The 25,347-nt window shown below is 42.3% G+C and overlaps 1 protein-coding gene across 1 annotated transcript in view; it reads right to left on the bottom strand.

The window, feature by feature from the left end:
- Positions 1 to 213: 213 nt before the first annotated feature.
- Positions 214 to 25,347, bottom strand: part of LOC123746157 (leucine-rich repeat neuronal protein 2) — a 581,329-nt gene continuing 556,195 nt past the window's right edge. Inside the window, exons 6-9 of the mRNA XM_069314051.1 lie at positions 8,055 to 8,459; positions 7,068 to 7,222; positions 6,728 to 6,857; positions 214 to 3,941 (exon numbers count right to left, since the gene is read on the bottom strand). Of these exons, the coding sequence (XP_069170152.1) occupies positions 2,811 to 3,941; positions 6,728 to 6,857; positions 7,068 to 7,222; positions 8,055 to 8,450 (1,812 nt within the window). The 5' untranslated portion in view covers positions 8,451 to 8,459 and the 3' untranslated portion in view covers positions 214 to 2,810. The remainder of the gene's footprint in view (positions 3,942 to 6,727; positions 6,858 to 7,067; positions 7,223 to 8,054; positions 8,460 to 25,347) is intronic.

The raw sequence follows: 25,347 nt of genomic DNA on the forward strand, positions 1-25,347 counted from the left end.
ATAAATTTTGCATGTTACATATGGACTAGTAGTTAAGGCATTTAATATATTGTATTTGTTAAAGGCTTCATACTTTACTAGAAGTTCCCTTGAAAAATAAAAGTGCCATATAATAAACATTTAAAAAGGTTCGACTTATCTTAATAAAGAAGTATAAATCACTGATCTCTAGAGTTACAAAGGATAGGCTCACTTTTATACATACTGCTAGGACTGAAGCAATACATTTTATTGAAACCCCTCAAAAAAGAGTAAATCAATGTTCATTGCATTTTATAAAATTATTTAACACCTACAGTGGGAATGTACAAAGATCTATAAAAGTCCAATGATAAATAACTGGCATTAAAACACAAAATAATAATAAAACCATTTCTAGACAAGTTTGCAGGCTAGCCCAGAAGAATTACACAGCGCCTTATCTATTTGCATAACTCGTCAAGTGATGGTTGACTGATTTAACTACATCTACCAGAGTTGCATAGAACACAAAAGCACATCTTTGGTCTGGCCTGACATAATTACTTCAGGGGCGGTGTTTTAATATAGCATTTCCTGAATATCTTAATAAGGATTTACAGGGTGAGATAAGAACTTTCAAAGGCTGTCAGTGATATTTAGTAATCCAGGGTGCTCTAATAGAAAATCTCATAAAAACAATACTACAGGGTATTCATCTTCTGAAAGTTATTAAGTTGAAGATGTTTGAAATTATATTTTTGCTAATTAGGACATAGCTATGAAATTGAAGAGGTTACCGACTTGTATAGCTATGAAGCGTGTTTTATGAACAATTAGTAGTTTAAACATGTGATTCCCTACCACTAACTGGAGTAGAAACATTTAAGGTGTAGAGTAAGCTTGTCCACAGCCAAGGTTGATGGAGTCGCCAACCTTGCATGTATTTTATTACAAGCAAACTCTGCTGATCACAGTCAGCTCATGGAATCAAATCTAAGATCTAGAGCTGTAAATTTGATGAGCTTCCCACTAAATTACACACAAAAATTCAAGAATTCTACTGTCAAATTTGCACATTTTTTGGTAGTTATTAAAAAAATTCATTACCGTATGCTCCCATGAAACCAATTTACAAATGGTGCTCATAAGTTTGGATAATGTGGTAGCACTATTTTATGACACATGTGAAAGAAAATTTCACATGGGTATATAAAATTTGATTGTTAAAACATCTGTATCCTATACAGATAGGGGTACCACCACTAGTGCAATTGTAGGGACCCAAAGCCTTGGAGAAGAGAATAAAGGGCATTCAGAGAAGACCTTGTAGATTATCCCTGAATAATTTAATATTGTCTTCTCCTACCACCCCTACTGTATCTTGGTAATGTATACATGTGATAAAGAGCCCCTTGGTCTGCCACAATATTACCCAACTTTCTTGAATGTAACCAGATACTCGGTTGCAGGCCAACAGCAACAACCCAGTGAAACTTGAGTGACATTCATAGCTCCAAATGAACTCTTGTGAACATGGGAGCTATGGATATATCATTATATCCAGTCAAAGTTTGTGACATGTTTTCTACTCAATTTACTCTTTCCTTAACACTGTTCAGAAATTTAAAATTGTATGCTATACTGAAAACCTTAAAACATTTTTATATAAAAGATGCATTTATAAAATTGCAAATTATGCAAATTGAGGAAAATATAAATATCTTACTGCTATGTTTGTTATTCTCAAATGTCTTCAAAAATGGACAAACATAAATGACATCTTGATTATGTTAAACCTTTGGTATTGCTTCACTATGTCTCCTCTTTTCTTTGTGTTGTGTATGAAAAAAAAAAGAGAGAAACCATACTGATTATTTAATCAACGAGTTTTGAAATGTTAATTTTAGAGGAGCTTTGGCCCCAATTGTATTTGGAGTTCTTGCTACCAGTTCTTCCTAGTTTCATAAGCCTGACACAACCTGCTACATATATGACATTCTCAGCAAATCATTAATAACTTTCACATATGACTTCTATAGTGCATTCTTTTTTTTGGAAAAAAAAAGAAGCTAACATACATGAACTTTAAACCCATTATTGCTAATCTGGTCATATATGGTGTATTCCACTGTGAAGAATCTCCTTGCTACAAGTGAAGATGATCACAGTCTGTAATATGTACTGGATACTCACACAATATGTTAAAAATCCTACAATACTTCAAATATTCTTAGAAAGAGCATGTATGATAGGTCTATCACAGGGACTTAAGGAATACAAGAAAATGTCCAAAGTCTTTGATAAGGCAATATACACCTATCATTGAAAGAGAAATAAAAAAGACTAGATTAACTTTTAAGGAAGTTACTGTGTTCCATTTTTAATCCTTCCAAATAAAACAGTATCACAACAGGATTTAGAAGAAACTATATCCCTATGGAATTTATTTTTAACCTATGTGTTTTCTATTTTATATCTTTGACAGCATGCCATCTGGTCTGGGAAAATACCTGGATGACTATACATAGGCAACATGAAGAGTCATAAGGAATCAAAGGCATGAGTCTCCAAAGGTATGGAAGACAGGCACTGCAAAGAAGAACAAATAACACAACTTCCATTTAAAAACATTATATTGCATACTAAATGCATTAATGTTTATATTAGAGCCATATTTTCTGAACTATGGCTGAACATCATTTTTCTGTCTGGGCTCACACTTTATTGTTCAAAGCACTGCCAGAACAGTACCACATTTCAGTACATTAATTTTACAATACCACACTGTATTCACTGAATTGGCTCAACCCAAAGAGATCCGAGTCTTTGGCTCAATATCGGGCTGACTGCTAGAGTTCTGTAACAGGCACGGGCTTAGTAGGTGTCATGGTATAAGCTGGATGATAATTATGAGTGTAAGGATGGTGATCACACCCACTGCCACGTCCTCCTATGTGGTGCCCTTTGAGGAGGCGATGCACACATGAGCCATGGTGACGATACAGCATCATAACCACCACTGCTGCTACCACAATTACAATAACACAAACCACAAGGCCAATAACCAGTCCTTGTGTAGCTGGATCCATGCCACATGCCAGGTCGCTCATTTGCGTGGAATGCAGTGGCACATTTGCCAGGCGAGGTGGAGATGCACACTTCAGACTTGCACTTGAATTCGGGGTCAGGGTTAGTTCACGAAGCCATGCAGCAGAACAGTTACAAGTTATAGGATTTCCTTCAAGGTGCCAAACATCAATATCTGCCCAAGATGCTGCATGTTCACTGATTTGTTGAAGATTATTGTTATGGAGGTCCAAGAGACTCAGTTCTGGCAGAAAACGAAGGGCATCTGGAGCTATGTATGTTAATTGTGGATTCTGTGTGATCACTACCTGCTTAATATTCAAATTATGTTGCAAAACACCTTTTTCCATATAGACTAAATTTGGACATCCTGATACATAGAGCGAGTGTAAATTCCGATTACTTCTGAATGCATCTGATGGTAAATTGGTAAACAAATTTCGACCAATATGTAGTTCTTCTAATTTGCTGAGGGTATTGAGTGGAGTTGTTGGAATAGATTTTAGTCCACATCCTTCTAGTTTCAATTTCCGTAATCCTGAAAGACCTTCAAAGGAATCGACAGTAAGGCCTTCATCCAAGAATGCCCCAGAGAGGTCAAGGTCCTTTAGAGTTATCATAGACTGTAGATCACCTTCCTTTACCTCTGTGAAATTATTACCACCAAGACTGAGCTCTGCTAAGTCTGATACAAGTGCAAGGTTTGTGGCTGGTATTACAGTCAATCGGTTGTCACGAAGATGCAAAACTCGCAAGTTGGACAATCCTGAGAGTGCTTGCTCATCTAATCTCTCTATTCGATTTTCAGAAAGGTCAAGGTCCCTCAGTTGATTCAGATGGATAAAGACTCCGCCTTTCAATGATTCAATTGCATTACCACGTAAAGAGAGAACCTGAAAGAAAAAAAAGTAATATATTCACAAGAATTTATAACTCATAAAAATTCAGCCTCACCTAACTTTTACTAGTTAAAATATCTGCTTATTTTATTCCTATAATTAAATAACATACAACAAATATTTTGGTTTGACACCCCAAGGTTAAAAATTTAACTTGAGCAATGACATCTAGTACGCAGCACATTGGTTGTAAGCTAAGTGTTACGAAGTTACATAAATGTTAAGTTTAATTTAGAATGAGGTGCACCTGTTTAGTTTAGCCATTATTTGTAATGATTTGTATTAGCCATTATTTGTAATGATTTGTATAAGTTATGAAAATATTTTCAGATTCTGAATTTGACAACTGTAATGATTTAAAATCATTGATAAATGTAACTTCTAAATCTAAATCTAAAGTTTAAATATATGGTTTATAATTACACATCTCACTTATTGTAATGACTTTCTCTTAAGTAAATAATTTATTGTAAATTAATATTTGTCAATTTGTGTAAACTAACCAGGTTACTAAATGTACAAACATTTGTGAATAAAGTATACATGTTAAAGCATTAAAATTTATTTATAGGGCCGTTAATCATGTACAGTTACAGTGTAAATGTCAATATAGTACAAGCTAGAGCAAGCCTCAGAGTTAACACCTGTGGCCTGCAAAGTTGAGACTGCTAGTCAGCACCATAAGCAAGGTATTAATTGGTATTACTACAAGTCGAGCTGGTGGAAAAGTAAATTTCTATGACTAGCTGGCCATAAGGCATGGAAATGCTTTATAAGGTGCAGACCCAAGAGTATAAATTAGGAGGCACTTTTGTTTTTACTGTGTGCCTCCACTTCTCCATCCAGCATATGTCGAATCTACGATGACCAAACCACACTTCAGAAGATGGAGAAATGATGTTTCGGTCCATCGTAGACCATTATCAAGTCGTGTGTGAGGTATCTCATGTTGTGCGAGATCTCATAATATATGATAACATATCACATGTTTTGTGGTAACATTAAAATCTAGTAGCTTAGTAATCTTGCGGGATATATGGTGCAAGAGTAAGGGGGGCCTGACTGGCTGAGTGGACAGCAGCTCGGGATTCGTAGTCCTAAGGTTCCGGGTTCGATGCCCGGTGCAGGTGGAAACAAAGGGGCAATTTCTTTCACCCTGATGCTGCTGTTCACCTAGCAGTAAATAGGTACCTAGGAGTTAAAGAGCTGCTATGGGCTGCTTCCTGGGGATGTGTAACAAAACGGAGGCCTGGTTGAGGACCAGGCTGCAGGAACGCTAAGCCCCGAAATCATCTCAAAATAACCTCAAAAAGATCCTTCATGTTGATATCTCCGTTTGATCAGCAGATGCTAGGAGTCTGGATCTGGAGTGTGAACCTATGTTCTGGAAGAAATATTGGTCCATGATGCCACAGGTACCACTGGTAGAAGAGATTAAGTTATTCCTGTTGTGATTAAAAAATGATGGCACGAAAGCTACAATAATGACGTTACATTGAGGTGGTTCCAAGAATCAATGACTCAGTGGCCCGGTCTCTGAACAGCCCTTCTGGTTGGTGGCTTGGTCTACCAGACTGTTAAAAGCTACTGCTAACGGTCTGATGTATGAATTGCAGCTCAATTGATCGTGTATCCTTTGGGAGTGTTCTTCCATTTTGAACACTGTGAAAAGTAGTCTAATTTGTGTAGAGCTAGTGTTGAAAGGCTAGGCACTGTTAATTTTCTAAAGGGTTATTTTGGATTATTTTGTGAGGCCCCCTCCCCCCACTCCTGCTTCTGGTCTTGCAAGGAATTATTTCCATGTACAGGTTTGGAACCAGTCCTCCAAATATGTTCCAGTTGTAAATTCTTATTTTTTTTTTCTGCACTCTAATGAGTACAGTTTGAGAGATTTTAAGTGGTCCTAACTCTTGATAATGTTTTTTGAACTCATTGTATGCGGTATAACTCCTAGTCATGTGGAAAACTATTCCATATTTTGGCCCCCTAATTTGAATTACATTTTTACTTTAAGAGAGTTAGACTTTGGGAAAGTAAAGTAACCCATAAAACAGGTGTGGCAAAATGTAGCTTGCATCAGTATGTTGGATTGTAATTTAGCAGTATCTAGTATTAGACTACCCGTACTTAGAGTGTACGATAAGGGGCCCAATAAAGAAAATGAAGCAGTGGTATAAAAGTCATATTTATTTTTTGGAAGGACTGTGCAATTAACAGATGCAGCCATGGATATAAAGATGGGAAACCTGGCAGTGCCTGGATTGACCTTGTCTCTACATGTCTCCATCTTTGTATCGGTCTCTGCTTTTGTCTCTGTCTATATGTTTTAGGTCTCTGCTTTTGTCTGTCTATATGTTTTAGTCTAACTGTTTTTCCCACATCTTGCCCAAAATGCTGTGCGTATTAGTAACTTCAGGCATAGTATGTACTAGCTCTATCAAGAAATCCAACATTCTGTTTGTAACTCATATGTACAGTATGTACTTTTACTTGAATAAACATTATTTATTTATTTATTTATGTATCTTCTGCCCCTCTCTGTCTATATCCAATCTGTATGGACATGTTTGCAACACAGCACAGGAAATGCAAGTGAGGACACTCAGGAGGCAGCGGGTGGGTGGGGATTGAGGGAGTATTACGTCATGAATATGTATTACAGACTATTACAGTATAAAATCCATACACTGTTCAGTGAAAACACTATTAAATGTGAGGTTGCCTAAACCATGACAAATCTTTCCATCAATTTCATGATATTACTTCAACATTATGCTTACAATGAGATTGGAGAGTCCCAGGAACATTTCAGCTGCCAAGTCACTAATGTTGTTCTGTGCCAAATGGAGTTCCTCTAGATGTGATTGATGCTCAAAGGTTTTTGGCAATACCCGCATGATCATATTTTTGCTGAAAACCAGAATGCAATAATTCATAATTATATAGACTTCATGTTGCTGATGACATAAACGATTGAAAATATGCATTACACAAAAACAGGTGGAATTTTAAATGGGAATCCATGGAGGTTTTTAATAACCAAGGAACATTACTTATAGGATGCACTATAGAATAAATTTTAAAATAATGTTTTCACATGCACAATTCCAAAACACTAACCTGAGATTGACATGTCGTAGGTCCAAGTACCAAAGCAGTGAATTGGTATCTAGTGTGTGTATTTCAGTGCCATACATGGTGAGCTGTTGTAATGCTGGATTGAAGGTAAATGGGAGAACATCAATATTTGATGGCTCACAGCGAACAACAAGAGCCTGTAAAGCACAAGATAAATAAATAACAAGCCTAGAACAAGTGATGCATATTTGTGCATTATCAGTGAGAAAGTGAGATAGAGATCTAGATGTAGAATACAGCAGTCTGACAACAATGATTTTCAAATGTAATACATCAAACCATGATTAAGCAGACCACTTGATTCCTCCAAATATCTGAATAACTTGAAATCGGAATAATCAAGAGATCATGAGACCCCCCCCTTTTTTTTTTTTTTTTTTTTAATTTTAGTGTTATAAGACATGATAAAAATACATGTACTAGTGTTTTAATAGGAATGCACCAATGCATGCATATATTTGCAGGAAACACACTGTACATACCAGTTGAAGTACACAACAGTGAGAATGCGAACCAAAACAAAAGTCTTGTTCATATTTCAGAGCCTCCCCTGGTGCCCTACTTCATATTATTAACCAGCGCAGGGACCCTAACATACCACTATGGAACCCTACTATTATTTCAAACCATATACTCGTATTGCAGTTTTTATGTTCGTATACTGTTATAAGCCTCATGATTTGCTCAACCCCAAAAATGATATATTTTTGGTAAAGGAAAGGAAAATGTTGAAAATATATACCCTACCTTGCAAGAAGACCTAAATGCACACGCTTGCATGTCTTCACTCACATACGAACACAAATAGGGAGATAAGGCATACAAATTATGTTACACAACATTCTTATACACAAACTGAGAAATGAGACGTATTCTTTGAAACAAGATTTTGTTTTATATTTCCTGAGGTCTTACATACGAATGAATAATTCAGACCAGTCATGGAAATTCCCAGTGCTGATGCCTCACCTCATCATCGCATGTACAGTTGTTGGGGCAGATGGCGGCGCATGGCGTCACCAACGACCCCACCAGCAGGAGACAGTACATGGCCAGCGACGGCAGTACCATCTGAGGCACTTGCGTCCGTCGCTTCCACAGCTGACAATGGAGGGTGGAGGCTGCAGGGCAAGACGTGGCAGGGGTGTGCTGGTGCACCAGCCTCTGCTGATGCTGTTGATGGCACCCACGGAGTGTCGCCTCCAGCTGGTTGGAATAATATTTCTGCCGCTCCTGATGATGGTGACACTGTCTCCCTGGCTCCTGAAGACACCATCTCACTTCACCCTGATGGTAGTGGTGACAGTCTTCCATTGGCTCCTCCCTTGCGATGTTTTCATTCTCTTGTCTCCCGTTGCCGGCCATATTTGGCAACTGAAATACAGAAGTAACATTAGCCGACGTAATGAGATGGTTTTAAAGCACTGAAAAAATACAACTTTTCGATACATATCCAAAGTTAAAGAGTATGATATTACATGGAATAGTTTTGAGATGGCGACTCGGGCCAACTTTTGTGGATCATTGTTTTAACTTGGTGAAACTGTCGGACATCTGCTCAGAAGAGGGAAAGCTGGAAGAATAAAAGTTTTTATTGCAAGATATTGTAGGGAAGACAATATTCTCGTAAGTGTTTCTCAGCAATAGCTGAAGTTTCGTAAAAGCTTCATTTTGTATAATTCACGGTTTTGTTAGAAATAAAACATAAATCGAAGCGCCAATATAGAACAAAATGTTACTCGAATCAAACATTTCAATATCAATCAAACTCTTGGTAAACATGCGTGAAATCTGTGTACCATCTATTTACATATGATAATATATCTTAGAATACGATATAATTAATACAGGGTTCTGTAATAGCGAATACTGAGGTACTGAAGTAACGCGTAACGAAGGACTGTAGTAAAGGGGGATTATAATAACGGGTACTGAGAGGTGCTGTAGTGACGACTACAGGGGGGTGCTCTTGTCTGCCTCCAGGGTCATTGTTCTATCTAAATCATCTTATTTTTTAACTTCTTCCAATATTACTTAATTTTGGTCTCTTTTTGGGTCTCGAGAAAGTTTAAATTTAGTCTAAATAACTTTCATTGAGTACATAATACGATTCTTTATCATTTTCCCTTGGTTCCTCCCCATCTTCTGTCTTGTCTGAATACCTGATCATTTAGTCGTCGTCTTCCTGATGTGACTGGTCCTTTGTTTCGTATGCTACATGCTTATGTATTTGGGAATTATTCGAATCTGTCATTTCCCTTTACGGTATGCTACATTTGCGTTTCCACTTTTCTTGATTCTTTTCCACACATACTTCAATGCAGCATATAGTGGTTACTTGCCACTGGCTGTGCTTTAATTGGTATTCTTATTGTCCGTCTTTAATAAGACCACAAGTACAGTCTGGCTGGTCTCTTTCCCGCCCCTTCTTTGTTTATCTGACATGTGTGAGGGAGTCCTTTCTACTACGTCCATTATTCACCTAGTTGTGTTTGCGGGGGTTGAGCTTTGCTCTTTCGGCCCGCCTCTCAACTGTCAATCAACTATTTACTACTTTTTTTTTTCCACCACACACACACCCCAGGAAGCAGACCGTGACAGATGACTAACTCCCAGGTACCTATTTACTGCTAGGTGTGTACACTCACCTAGTTGTGTTTGCGGGGGTTGAGCTGTGTGTGTGTGTATCTTGAGGTTATCTTGAGATGATTTCGGGGCTTTAGTGTCCCCGCGGCCCGGTTCTCGACCAGGCCTCCACCCCCAGGAAGTAGCCCGTGACAGCTGACTAACACCCAGGTACCTATTTTACTGCTAGGTAACAGGGGCATAGGGTGAAAGAAACTCTGCCCACTGTTTCTCGCCGGCGCCCGGGATCGAACCCGGGACCACAGGATCACAAGTCCAGCGTGATGTCCGCTCGGCCGACCGGCTCCCTATGTGTGTGTGTGTGTGTGTGTGTGTGTGTGTGTGTGTGTGTGTGTGTGTGTGTGTGTGTGTGTGTGTGTGTGTGCGTGCGCGCGCGCGTGCACGCACTGGTCCTATGGTGTGGTGTTGCTCTGATATTACACGAGCCTGAAACCCTTGTTACAACACAAGAAACCTGTATAACACATCTGCCATAATGCAATACTTGGTTCTCACAAGATAAGCATATTAAGCCCATTGTCTCTGCAAAAATTGCGCGTGCCATTGCCAGAAAAGAGTGAGACAAATAATTATAAAAAGAAGTAATTATACTTCTAGAAAAACTGGGTTGTGAAGGGAACAAAAATTTTGCCTTCACGAGGGTGTACGGTGTTGCCACACGAGACGGTGTACGGTGTTGCCACACGAGACGGTGTACGGTGTTGCCACACGAGACGGTGTACGGTGTTGCCGCACGAGACACGTCGTGACGGTGTACAGTGTTGCCCCACGAGACACGTCGTGATGGTGTACGGTGTTGCCACACGAGACGGTGTACGGTGTTGCCACACGAGACGGTGTACGGTGTTGCCGCACGAGACACGTCGTGACGGTGTACAGTGTTGCCACACGAGATGCGCCCTCAACTGGTGCAAATGGTTTAAAATACCCAACTTTCCTTGCCGTTAACAGTTAGTGAGCGACAACTCCTGCCGGCAAATGCGGTAATGGCAAAAACTTTTCTCCTCTTCCCTTCTTTTTATATTTCTCTTGTCCCCCTCCCTCCCTACCCGTCTCTCTCTCTCTCTCTCTCTCTCTCTCTCTCTACATCTCTCTCTCTCTACATCTCTCTCTCTCTCTACATCTCTCTCTCTCTCTACATCTCTCTCTCTCTACATCTCTCTCTCTCTACATCTCTCTCTCTCTACATCTCTCTCTCTCCGCCTCCCTCCCTCCCTCCCTACATCTCTCTCTCTCTCCGCCTCCCTCCGTCCCTCCCTATATCTCTCTCTCTCTCTCTCTCTCTCTCTCTCTCTCTCTCTCTCTCTCTCTCTCTCTCTCTCTCTCTCTCTCTCTCTCCGCTTCCCTCCCACCAAAGCAGTCTTTCGAGACAATGGCGGTCCAGTAACGTCCTCGCCTGATTCTTAAAAAAATGTAACAAATTTTTTCTGCATATTTAACCGATTAGTTGCAACATTAACTGTGTTATGATATCCACCAATCCACCCCAACACTTCGCCCTTCACATCACAACGTGGGGTACGGCCAAGTAACATTTTATGGTAGAATGTATAATTTGATGTAATGATGATGATGTGCATTTTCTGAGAGAGCATATTTGTGTGCTAACAAGATTGTGCTCGATATTGAGCTCTGATGTTTCCGTTGTTCACGCCTCCCAGGTCATGTGAACTGTCTTAGCCAATTAAAGGTGACCTGTGACATCACATAACACACGTCAAGTGACCTGTGACGTCACATATCAACACGTCAGGTGACCTGTGACGTCACATATCAACACGTCAGGTGACCTGTGACGTCACATATCAACACGTCAGGTGACCTGTGACGTCACATATCAACACGTCAGGTGACCTGTGACGTCACATAACACTCGTCAGGAATAGTCACTCTCTTCAAGTTTAAATCAGACATACATTTTAGAAATTTTAGGCATATATATATACATATATAAATGAGTTCGGCTATATGGTTATAAATTACGAGCGGCCTCATATAGGCCAATAGACTTTCCGCAGCTTCCTTAATTATTTGACTGCAGCATAATGGAGCAAAAGATGGCGTGGACACGCGCACCATCTCTGAGAGCTGGGAAGACTAAGAGACGTAGTGCAATACGCTCATTGCACTTCTTATTGCAGGGAACTTAAAACTTAATACCTTGGGATATGGTGACAGCAATTCTTATATTATCCAGTCAATTGAAAATTATTTTGTTTACAAAACCTATCTTTTATGTATAATATATAGTAAATTCATAGATGTTGTAGTGTAGAAAAGTTTGTTACTAGCTGTCATTATAATTATAAGATGTGCAGACTATGTTGACTAGACCACAAACTAAAAGGTGAAGGGACGACGACGTTTCGGTCCGTCCTGGACCATTCTCAAGTCGATTGTCATTCTCACAATCGACTTGAGAATGGTCGAGGACGGACCGAAACGTCGTCGTCCCTTCACCTTCTAGTGTGTGGTCTGGTCAACATACTTTAGCCACGTTATTGTGACTCATCGCCTGCGTGTGCAGACTAGGTAAAATTGTTATTGCAAGAGGTCTGATTAAGACCTTTTGTGCCGTCTGTGATCCTTCTAGTGGTGCCGCTCACAGACTTGCTATGGGGTGCACTGCTGTCTACCTTGCCTTACGTTACCTTGCGTTGATTCCGGGGGTCAAGGTTCCCGCGGAACCAATGGGAGAGGTGGTGATGGCTAAGATCTATCTTCCCCCCTCCCCCATCTACATGCACACCATCTGGTCACCACTTGGTCCGGGAGACATCTCCCGTCACGCAGGGTGCAGTCGCGCCTCCACAGATCTCCAGTATCAGCTCTTGATACTGGTAATGGCTAAAAAGGGCCACCACTTACAGGCTTTTCATGCCCGTGCCACCTCTTGGGTGGCTTAATCTTCATCAATCAATTCAATCTGTTTAAATCACGGAAGACATCTTCCGTCACGCAGGGTGCAGTCGCACCTCCACAGATCTCCAGTATCATCTATTGATACTGGTGATGGCTCAAGAGGGCCACCACTTACGAGCTATTCATGCCCGTGCCACCTTTTGGGTGGCTTCATCTTCATCTTAACACATTCACAAAGGAGACATCTCCCGTCATGCAGGGTGCATTTGCACCTCCACAGATCTCCAGTATCAGCTCTTGATACTGGTAATGGCTCAAAAGGGCCACCACTTATGGGCTATTCATGCCCGTGCCACCTTTTGGGTGGCTTAATCTTCATCAATCAATCATCAATCATCTACATGCACAACATGCGGCCCAGACAGTAATGCGAGGAAGGACAATCAGCCTGCATAAACATAACCCAAGGTGCGACAATAACAGCCCACATACTGAACCTAAAAATTATAGAAGCTACCCTTGTAAAATTTGTGAAAACATACACACACAAGGAGGGAAGAATGCACGGAGGATGAATCTAATGTGTGTGTGTGGCTGAGCGGACAGCACGCTGGATGCGTGAACCTGTGGTCCCAGGTTCGATTCCGGGCGCCGGCGAGAAACAATGGGCAGAATTTCTTTCACCCTAATGCCCCTGTTACCTATCAGTAAATAGGTACCTGTCAGCTGTCACGGGCTGCTTCTTGGTGTATGTATGTGAGTGTGTGGTGTGGCAGAAAAAAAGTAGTTAGTAACAGTTGATTGACAGTTGAGAGGCAAGCCGAAAGAGCCATAGCTCAACCCCCGCAAGCACAACTAGGTGAGGTGAGTACACACACTCAATACTCCCTTCGGTCTCAGCATTCACCATTTCCCCTATAGAAGAACAAACTGTTAGAAGGTAGGCGTTATGGTGTGTGTAAGGCATGGGGGGGGGAGAGTGAGGGAAGGAGCGTGTGTTGGAAGGGGCAGAGGGTTGCAAGGTGGGAAGAAGGGGTTCTCACCTGTCCAACTTCTGGTAGCTACACCCTTTCAGCGCGCGTGGGAATCTAACGCATGGTACTTCGTTTCTCATGATGCTCTTGTGGGCAAGACAGTGGCCTGTGACAGCCTCCACTGCAGGCAGGTCCCCAATCACTCGACTGTGAAGGTGGGGTGGTCTCGTCTTTAGTCAACCCGCCGTCACAGTGATAAGCACCATATCGACCATATCTCCATATCTACGTTATGTTAACCTCCGGGTACCATACCCTTCACGCTATAGTAATCTCCAGGTAACATACCTGGAGGTTACTATACTCGTAAACAGTTTACCAACAGGAACAGCGTACAGACATCTTACCAAAGGGGAACAGTTTACATAGAGTTTGCCAACGGAGAGAATGTACTGTGTACCAACGGGGACAGTGAACTGAGAGATTGCCAATAAAAAATGGTTAGATTCGAGTTTTTACTGGACCACAAGTCCCAGATGACGGGCGAGTCTGGAAGGGCAGTGTTCCCAGATCCCAACAATTGTCCTCCAGGTGGGATGAGGTCCTTGGCAACTATAGCAACAAGTAACACAACAAACATTCACACGCCAATTTGTTTTTAGCGTTCTAGTTGGGACAGTCTTAATAATGCTGTAGTTGTTTGGTCTACAGAATAAAATCCCAGAATATTGATTCTAATATATAGTGTATCCGTATACAATACATTGTGTTGTAAGAGGTGGGACTTTTATAATGCATGTAGGTCCCTGACAGTCACCAGTATCACCCCCCCCACACACATCAACGTCCCTGACAGTCACCAGTATCACCCCCCACACCAACGTCCCTGACAGTCACCAGTATCACCCCCCACCCACACCAACGTCCCTGACAGTCACCAGTATCACCCCCCCCCACACCAACGTCCCTGACAGTCACCAGTATCACCCCTCACACCAACGTCCCTGACAGTCACCAGTATCACCCCCCCCCCACACCAACGTCCCTGACAGTCACAAGTATCACCCCCCCACACCAACGTCCCTGAAGTCACCAGTATCACCCCCCCCCACACCAACGTCCCTGACAGTCACCAGTATCACCCCCCACACCAACGTCCCTGACAGTCACCAGTATCACCCCCCCTCACACCAACGTCCCTGACAGTCACCAGTATCACCCCTCACACCAACGTCCCTGACAGTCACCAGTATCACCCCCCACACCAACGTCCCTGACAGTCACCAGTATCACCCCTCACACCAACGTCCCTGACAGTCACCAGTATCACCCCCCCCACACCAACGTCCCTGAGTCACCAGTATCACCCCCCCCCACACCAACGTCCCCTGACAGTCACCAGTATCACCCCCCCCCACCAACGTCCCCTGACAGTCACCAGTATCACCCCCCCCCCACCAACGTCCCTGACAGTCACCAGTATCACCCCCCCCTACGCCATGAGTCACCAGTTAGGGGACTACACTGACGATAGCTGAGGCCTCCCCCCCCAGTACTCCACAGCCCCTGCCCCTCCAAGTAAATTAATTCAAGTGGTAAAGAAGTGAGATCAAGTGAACAAGAGGGTAGGAGGGATGTGATCACCTGCTCCACACCAGGACTGAACCTGACCTTCCTTCATGTGGTCATTTATTATGCACCCCATACCCATCCTGTGGGCGGTTAGTGGACCCTGTATCTTGTGAACTATGCTGGAAAAGGATTACAGAAGTACATAATGGGTTCAGGAAATGAATCCCATAATAGACCTTTATGGTCTATCATGCGTCAACCCGTCGTTTCGAATAGTACATCGTATTTTGACGTACAAATCTCCCAAAACTGGTATACTAAAATCAAAGCGACTCACAAAATTGACGTGATGTCCCGTTTTCTGTTGGTGGGTCCTCGGTTAGGTTAGGCTCAGGCACTATAGTGACGTGAATGGTAGAGGAGACGGACTGCATGTACTCACCTAGTTGTGCTTGCGGGGGTTGAGCTCTGGCTTTTTGGTCCCGCCTCTCAACTGTCAATCAACTGGTGTACAGACTCCTGAGCCTACTGGGCTCTATCATATCTACATTTAAAACTGTTTGGAGACTGCCTCCACGACATCACTGCCTAATACATTCCCTTTGTCTAGAAAGAACTTTTTCAGTGTTAATGTCTCTGTGGCTCATTTGTATACTCAGTTTCCACCTGTGACCTCTTGTTCGTGTTCCACCCATGCTGAAGTGAACTGAAGAAATCACCATGTGTGGTTGATTGTTCAATAAATCCCTGAATTATATGTTTAACAGATCTCTCACCCTGTCCATGGAGGACAGAAGAAAATGTATATATGCTAGTTAGCATTGTAAATGTGTGGCCACGTCTGTGGTAGAAAAAGTCTCCGTTTGTGTAGTGGTAAGACACTCGCCTGGCGTTCCGCGAGCGCTTTGTCATGGGTTCGTATCCTGGCCGGGGAGGATTTACTGGGCGTAAATCCTTAACTGTAGCCTCTGTTTAACTCAACAGTAAAATGGGTACTTGGATTGTAAAAACGATTCTTCGCGGCAGGGATCGTATTCCAGGGACCTGCCCGAAACGCTACGCGTACTAGTGGCTGTACTAAGAATGTAACAACTCTTGTATATACCTCAAAAAAATCACCCCTCGTCTCTATGGGTGTGAACTGGCGAGGTAGTAGGACAGAGGCACAGGAAGGAAGAGAGGGAGAGATATGAGAGAGTGATAGTGAACGAAGCAACGTTATAGAACTTGCAGAAGCCTAGCGGAGAGTTCGGGAGTGTCAAGACACCTGATTTTCTCCCCCATGATGAACGAGACGTGGGAAGCGCAGCGTCATCAGCATAGTGCTACTATCTATATCTATGTAATATCTATGCATTAGCCTAACCACCAATTAAAGTATGGGATGATAAACGGATAAGACATTTTAATAACGCCTTAACGAATCTAAGTTGCACTACGTCGTATTAAAAGGAGGCTAAATACGATGGTGATAGTTTGGTGGCGTTTTAAAGTGTCTAACCTAGTACGTATTCGGGATAAAATGATTGACTTTCACTGCGTATTGCTGTTGGCTATTTGCCCCCCCTCTCCACTCCAATGGTTGCCTCCCCTCCACTGGTTTCCTCCCCCCTCCACTGGTTTCCTCCCCCCTTCCCTGGTTCCCTCCCCCTTGCCTGGTTCCCCTCTCTCTTCTCCTCTCCATACGTTTCCTGCCCCTCTCCCCTCCACTCGTTCCTTTCCCTTCTCTCTTGTTCCCTGTCTTTGCATTTTTATTAAATTCTCTCTTTCCGTTATCTTCGTGTTTCCCTCGCTGTCCCTTATCTTTTACCTCCTTCCCTTCGTACGTCTTTATCTTCCCCTTAATGCTGTCCACCGTTTCCTAGGACTTATTGTTACAACAAATTCACACAAAACAATGCAGAAGGCTAGGAGGTCGTTCTCGACTCAAGGTTGAGAACATTCAAATAGGCATGTAGCACTAATACCCAAAGTAGCGTACATGTAGCGTACAATAACCACGTAGCGCTTCCCAGCTCAAAGTGTTCAATACAAACTTAAGTCGCTATGATTGAAGAAAGATGTACATTTGATGCATCACGCTATTGTTATTTCTATGTATAATGAAGGGCGAAGAGGTAGAACGGCCTATTGACAGAGCTCGAATGCATGGGGTAATTGTGTAAAATCCTGGTCTTGTGTCTCGGAGAGGCTGCAGGGTCCAAGTAAGGTCAGTAGAACATCTGGTTGCACATCTTTTACCATATCGTAGCTCAGTCGATTAAGACAGCGTCTGGGATGCTCTCGGAAGTAGGTTCGAACTCTTGTCACGGCCCTTGTGGATTTGTTCAAAGATGTACATGATTCGTAAGGGACACCTCAGTTCTTGACGAATCCTAGTTCTGACATCAACAACGTCTCATTGTTGCAGTGTTTATACAGACATCACAAACAGGATGTCTAGGTCAGCTTTCGTGCTCTCAAACACATTTCTGACACGTTTGGCTTCGGTTCATGGAGCGGGAAAGAAAAAAAAATTGTGGGTTCGTAGATTTCCGGTACGGCAGCACTGGTGGCCATATTGGACACTACAAATTGAATAGCACTTGACCCAACGGACATTTACATGAAGTTTAGAAAAGAAAATAGTTTCCGTTGAAAGAGGTAGAAAAATGTGTTAATTTTAAACAATCTCTACAATTGCAACAGTGGTGGTACCCTTTTATATATATATATATATATATATATATATATATATATATTATATATATATATATATATATATATATATATATATATATATATATATATATAACTGAAAACTCACACACCAGAAGTGACTCGAACCCATACTGCCAGGAGCACTCTGCTGGCGTACAGTATCCCTTACAGCTCGACCAACACGACCGGACAAAAGAGGATGGTAGCCGAGGCTATTTCCATCCCTCCGCCGGCACTCGGTTGGTAATCTTGGGCATGGTATTTTTATCAAATCACCTCATTCTTTAGGGCTTACGTGAGGAACACAAATGCGAACAATGGGAACAGTATGGGTTCAAGTCACTTCTGGTGTGTGAGTTTTCAGTTGCATATAGTCCTGGGGACCATTCAGGCTTGTTCGCATAATTATTTATATATATATATATATATATATATATATATATATATATATATATATATATATATATATATATATATATATATATATATATATATTGGTAGCAGTCTTTCCTGTAGACATATATTATTAAATATGACCGAAAAAGTAAGATTAATAATTCTAACACGAATTTTCTCAATCGTTCGTACATTTCTTTTCACTGTTGGTGGTAATTCAAAAATCAATTCTCCAAAATTCATTTTTATTTCTAGTCTGACGCGACACTTGAGTGCGTTTCGTAAAACTTATTACATTTTCAAAGACTTTAGTTACACACACACAACTGAATAGAACTTACACATCTCCGATTTGTTTATATCTACATTTGAGTGAGGTGGATGGGGTGAGGTGGTATTTAATAGGGTATTAAATACATCAACACAAGACAGAACACGAAACAATGGGTATTGAATAGAAGTGATTGTAGAAAGCCTATTGGTCCATATTTCTTGATGCTTCTATATTGGAGCGGAGTCTTGAGGTGGGTAGAATATAGTTGTGCATTAATTGGCTGTTGATTGCTGGTGTTGACTTCTTGATGTGTAGTGCCTCGCAAACGTCAAGCCGCCTGCTATATCGATGATTTCTGTGTTGTTTACTAGGATTTCTCTGGCGATGGTTTGGTTGTGGGAAGAGATTATATGTTCCTTAATGGAGCCCTGTTGCTTATGCATCGTTAAACGCCTAGAAAGAGGATGTTGTCTTGCCTATATACTGGGTTTTTTGGAGCTTACAGTCCCCAAGAGGGCATTTGAAGGCATAGACGACGTTAGTCTCTTTTAAAGCGTTCTGCTTTGTGTCTGGAGAGTTTCTCATGAGTAGGCAGGCTGGCCGTTTTTCTGGTTTTATAGTAAATCGTCAGTTGTATCCTCTGATTTTTGTCTGTAGGGATAACGTTTCTATTAACAATATCTTTCAGGACCTTTTCCTCCGTTTTATGAGCTGTGGAACTTCTTTTCCACAGCTCATAAAACGGAGGAAAGGGTCCTGAAAGATATTGTGAATAGAAACGTTATCCCTACAGACAAAAATCAGAGGATACAACTGACGATTTACTATAAAACCAGAAAAACGGCCAGCCTACTCATGAGAAACTCTCCAGACACAAAGCAGAACGCTTTAAGAGAGACCAACGTCGTCTATGCCTTCAAATGCCCTCTTGGGGACTGTAAGCTCCAAAAAACCCAGTATATAGGCAAGACAACATCTCTTTCTAGGCGTTTAACGATGCATAAGCAACAGGGCTCCATTAAGGAACATATAATCTCTTCCCACAACCAAACCATCGCCAGAGAAATCCTAGTAAACAACACAGAAATCATCGATATAGCAGGCGGCTTGACGTTTGCGAGGCACTACACATCAAGAAGTCAACACCAGCAATCAACAGCCAATTAATGCACAACTATATTCTACCCACCTCAAGACTCCGCTCCAATATAGAAGCATCAAGAAATATGGACCAATAGGCTTTCTACAATCACTTCTATTCAATACCCATTGTTTCGTGTTCTGTCTTGTGTTGATGAATTTAATACCCTATTAAATACCACCTCACCCCATCCACCTCACTCAAATGTAGATATAAACAAATCGGAGATGTGTAAGTTCTATTCAGTTGTGTATGTGTCACTAAAGTCTATTTTTTTTTCTTTAATTTTTTTTTATTACATTGCTACAGTTTACAAAACACACACAACAATGTTCGAAGACCTCATCCAGCTCGTCGGAGGTTGGGTGCTTGCCCAAGATACAGCACGCATTTTCTCTCTGGACTGCGACACTGAGGCGTTGGAACAGGAAACTGGCCGCTCTTGATTCTTTAGTTTTCCCAAGGAGTTCCTCACCCACCTCCTTTGGGAACTTAAGTGCACATTTACCCCAGGCGCCCAGGGTTTCAGAGCCTATCTGCACGAACCTGTAACAACGTTCTAGGTCCCTGTACTTGTTAGTTTTCTGGGTCTCCCTGAAGGTGGCTGCCCCGCCTCCTTCAGCTGTGCTGTGAGGTAGATATGTATCAGCCAATGTAGAAGCACACAGTGTAGTCCCACACGACCTGTTTACCATCTCTCCATGACGTCAGGGTGACTCCGTCTGGGCGTTTGTTACTGTTGTCAGGCCTGCACAGCTGAGGTTCCCTTTGTTCTGGACACCCAGCTGTAGCCAAACTTCTCTTGATGATGTCATTGACTGCTTCATGTCTGGCAATTTTTCCCTGTGTCTTAAGACAAATGAGACCATGGCTGCCGTATTGGTCCGCCCACGCATAGCCGCAAATACACCGGTGTTCGGAGGAGATAGGGGGTGGCAAGGCGCAGGGCAATACCAATACTTAGGTCCCGATGGTCCAGGCGGGTGCCCAAGGCGGAATTAGGGACTGCCAACAGGAAGTCCCCGACATGGGGAGCTTGCACAGCTAGAAGACGCGTTTTGTCCTTCCCAGTTGCTGCCTCCAGCAATGCTGTGGCAATATTCTCCACTATGGGGCTGTCCCATTTGGCCTGTTTGCAGTCGTTTGGAAAAGTTGGTCGAGCGTGAAGGTTGGCAAGATTGTCCCACTGGCCGGCTCCATCCACGAATTTGGGCTTATGAATTCCAATGGATACTCTTAGGTATTCTGGTAATATTTCATTCACTAATTCACCTGTAGCACTGGTCGAGGATAAGAATGCCGGCACTGCTAACTGTGTCGCCTTGCGAATACCTATATCCCCGAGTCTTAACTAGCAGAGTTGCTTGGTCCCATTGGTCATCTTGCAGAGAAGTTTAGCACTGTCATAGTTATTGATTTTAGGAGCACGTCATATTCTATTAATTTTGGACCGTCGAAGGAGGGAGCACACCTTAAGAAATAGGTAAGCCTGGGCAAAGCCAGGCACCTTTTGAGGAGGTACAAAGCATCGTGGGCATCCAAAGACCCTATTCTTCCCTCCATCCTCCTCAGGTCGTTCAGCTTTTCTTCAAGGATTACCTCAATGGCGCTCGAGCCCAGAGGTGCCCCTAGCAGCACACTGTTAGTGGGAGAGATCACTGGTGCTCCCGCAACACGGTTCGTACTGCATCTATGATTGGTTGGTTATATGAGATAATTTCACACTTTGATGGATTTTGGGCGAGTCCTAACTCCTCTCTCCTAGATTTCACTAGATGTAGTATATATATATTTTATGTGTATATATATATATATATATATATATATATATATATATATATATATATATATATATATACATATATATATATATATATATATAAAGACAAAGTCGATCTCTCTGTCCAAAGTTGGAGGCCCAGATGCTTTGGGCTAGCCTTGCCCAAATTTGCAAGGGGAAATGGTCTGGAGTACAGGACGGACATAGGCTGGTCGATTATAAACACCCGTAGGCTATTTTCACGGAGAAGAAATGTGGCATAAGGAAACATTTAGCATAAACATTGATTCGAACAGTGTGTGTGTGTGTGTGTAAGAGAGAGAGAGAGAGATCAGTAACTTTGTCAATCTTAGCCAAGTGACATTAGCCACATTATGGCCACAACGCATGTACAGGGTGTACGGGTTCCACCGCGGCACACAACACCTCATAGCTCGGCTACACACTCACACCTCATGTAACCAAACGCCACCGTGTCAACACATTATTAATCATGTCCTTCCTTGCGAGGCCACTTACCCTTAGGAAATCCTGGCCACGCTGCAAGCGCTTTCGTGTCACGATTTTATGATCGAGTGAGTTTCGCCTTTCTCACCGTTGTCATTATCTGTCAGGACCTTGTTCCTCGCCAGCAAGTTTTCCAGCAGATTTTGTGTAAACCATAAATTTTACGAGTTTTAAAAAGCTCCTGATGGAGGTATGGGGTTGGGTGGTGGAGGGAGGTGAGAGGGTAGGGTGGGGGAGATATTTAAATCATATCAAATGATGAATGTAGAGGAGTTGAAACCGTATGGGACAGTAGGGAGGGAGGGAAGGGACACAAGTGTGGATATTAATTTAAACTTGTGCAATAAATATGATTTATAGAGTTATTTAAATAGCAACAGATCATTTGTTAATGAGCCATTAGGTTTTACAAACGTCAGTTTTACTGGCCAGCACACATCACCGCCTGCTTGAGAGGAGACATAGCAACACCAGACCTTAAGGCACAAGACACAAGACATACATCACAGGTCACCGAGTGCTTGATGGGAGAGATGTGTTCCTCAGACATGACAGATTGGTCTTTTTCTCCAAGGACGGAGCGAGGAGCCACCTTGGGTGTCATCACAACAAATGTTTTTGATCAACCTCTGCACAACCACAGTTATTGCTTAAGAACTGATGGAATGAGTATTTCACATGTAAATTAATCAACCTGTCTTGAGGGGGGTATGTATCCTCGTGGTAATCACTTCCAAGCCACAGAATCGTTCGTGCTATTATTTATTCCCTACCCATGGTTAGGTTAGGCTGTTAGGTTAAAACAGTGTATCATTCTCAAAAATGTGAAACATGAAATTAAAAAAAAATAGTATCCCCTAGAGTTTGATATTAAAAAAACTGTCTCATAGCTTATCAAAGAAAACGAGTTTATAATAAACATTTTATAATTTCAATACAATATTTATAACATAAGAATATTCTCCATTTAGGACAAAGCTTCACTTGCCTGTTTACAAGTAGACTATTATTGGAACCGTAATATGCTTACAGACATCACAAATATTTTGATAAAACTATCCAGTTGGTCTGAGAGGGAGGTTCATGTCCCGATCTAATCACTTTAGCCCTGAGAATGTGTTGAAATTTGTGTTTATCATACACAAAAAGATTGAGTTTATTCCGTTGTTTGGTATTACTTTGACACTTGCTCAGCACATATCAATCCAATAATCACCTAGTCAATGGAGGCGATAGAACTGGCACACAATACGTGTTCTCGTGTTTATGAACTAGCTGGAAACCTCACACGCACACAAGTGTTATGTTTCAATGTTTCTTGCCTTATATTTCTTATGCGTCTTATGTTGCAGATTTTGTTTTCTATATAACTTGAACTCAATTTTCCTTCGCCCCCCGCCCCCCTCCACCAAAGTCTCCCAAACCTCCTAGTCTGGCGCTCGCCTGCTCGCTCGCTCGCTCTCTTCCTCTCCTTGGGCTGGACAGCAGAGCGACAGTCTCGCTTCATGCAGGTCGGCGTTCAATCCTCGACCTTCCAAGTGGTTGGGCACCATTCCTTTCCACTGTCCCGTCTCTAATCCTTATCCAGATCCCTTCCAAGTGCTGTATAGTCGTAATGGGTTTGCGCCTTTCCGTGATAATTCCCTCTCCCAGTCTCACTTCCTCCCTCTTCCTCTCCCCATCTCTCTTCCTCTCCCTGTCTATCTTCCTCTTCCTCTCTTCCCTCCTCTCTCCCTCTTCTCTCCCCTCTTCTCTCCCCCTATCTCCACACACTAACCTGTTAAGCCCCGCTTTACAAATCTATACAACGTTGCAATTTAGTGTTAGTTGGGACAGACTGCATCTTGCAGAGAATACCGCGGGGAACACACAGCCACACTGAGTGTGGCTCTGTCAGAGTAGTTAGGAAATGATGTGGTGGAGGCTGACTCCATACACAGTTTCAAATGTAGATATATAGAGTCCAGTAGGCTCAGGTTGAGAGGCGGGACCAAAGAGCCAAAGCTGAACCCCCGCAAGCACAACTAGGTGGGTACACTCCTCCACAGTACCCGGGGGTACTGTGGAGGAGCCTCCATACCCCCGTAGCCTGGGGATAGCGTAGCGGGACTCGTAATTCTGTGGCGCGGGTTCGATTCCCGCACGAGGCAGAAACAAATGGGCAAAGTTTCTTTCACCCTGAATGCCCCTGTTACCTAGCAGTAAATAGGTACCTGGGAGTTAGTCAGCTGTCACGGGCTGCTTCCTGGGGGTGGAGGCCTGGTCGAGGACCGGGCCGCGGGGACACTAAAGCCCCGAAATCATCTCAAGATAACCTCAAGATATACCTAGTTCATTTCCCCACCTATCTTCATCAAATTATGGTTTACCTTGTATTAGGGTTAAAAGTATAGACAAATGGATTTGCTGAACATGGAGGTTTACAAACTAAGTTGTGGTTTACATCAGATTTAATTGCATTATTTATCATAATAAATGAGCTTACCAAATTCGAAGATTAGCTTTCTGGCGGTTTACCTTAACTGGTTTATTGAAGCAGTTTCTTAGATTGGTTTACCTAATAACAGACTAAATTTAGAGCGGTTTCTGTTTCTTAATTTGAAACATTAATACTCTGCTGTTTCTTACTTTGAACATTAATATCTACTTTATCAATTCCTCTTAATATCTTGTACGTCGTTATGTCTGCCATATTTATTCGTTCCCAGTAGTGTAGTAAGATTGTTCCCTCAGTTGATCTTCATAAATCAGTCCCATTAGCTTAGGAATAAGCCTTGTTTCATACCTGCAGGGGGTTTCGGGAGTAGTTCTACTTCCCAAGCCCGACCTGGGCCCAGACTTGACCTGTGATAACTTGGACCAACAGGCTGTTGCTTGGAGAGACAATCTGGCCTATATGTCACAACAACCTGTTTGCTCCTGTATGTTCTTACTTTACTGTGCAAATTTGGGACCTAATCTTCCAGTAGCTTCCCTGTATATGTTATTTGATACCTCTCTTGTCTTCTTTCCAGAGAGCATATTTTGAGAGCTTTCAGACGATTCCAAACATTTTGGTGCTTTATCGCGTCTGTGGGTACTGTATAGGTTCTGTGATAACCGAGCAGTACTCAAGTCGCGAAAGCACAAGTGATTTGAATAACAGGACCATTGTGGTGGAATCTGTATTTTTGGACTCTTCTAGGTGTGTGTGTGTGTGTGTGTGTGTGTGTGTGTGTGTGTGTGTGCGTGTGTGTGTGTGTGTGTGTGTGTGTGTGTGTGTGTGTGTGTGTGTGTGTGTGTGTGTGTGTGTGTGTGTCACGCACTAGAGCAGTGGTTCCCAAACTCTCTACGATCATTACCTTTTTTTCGTATAGCGTCCTTATTAATGACCCCTACACTCTGTATTAAAATTTATTTAACATCCGGTG

This window comes from Procambarus clarkii, chromosome 78 (assembly GCF_040958095.1).
Source record: "Procambarus clarkii isolate CNS0578487 chromosome 78, FALCON_Pclarkii_2.0, whole genome shotgun sequence".
NCBI classification, from domain to species: domain Eukaryota; kingdom Metazoa; phylum Arthropoda; class Malacostraca; order Decapoda; family Cambaridae; genus Procambarus; species Procambarus clarkii.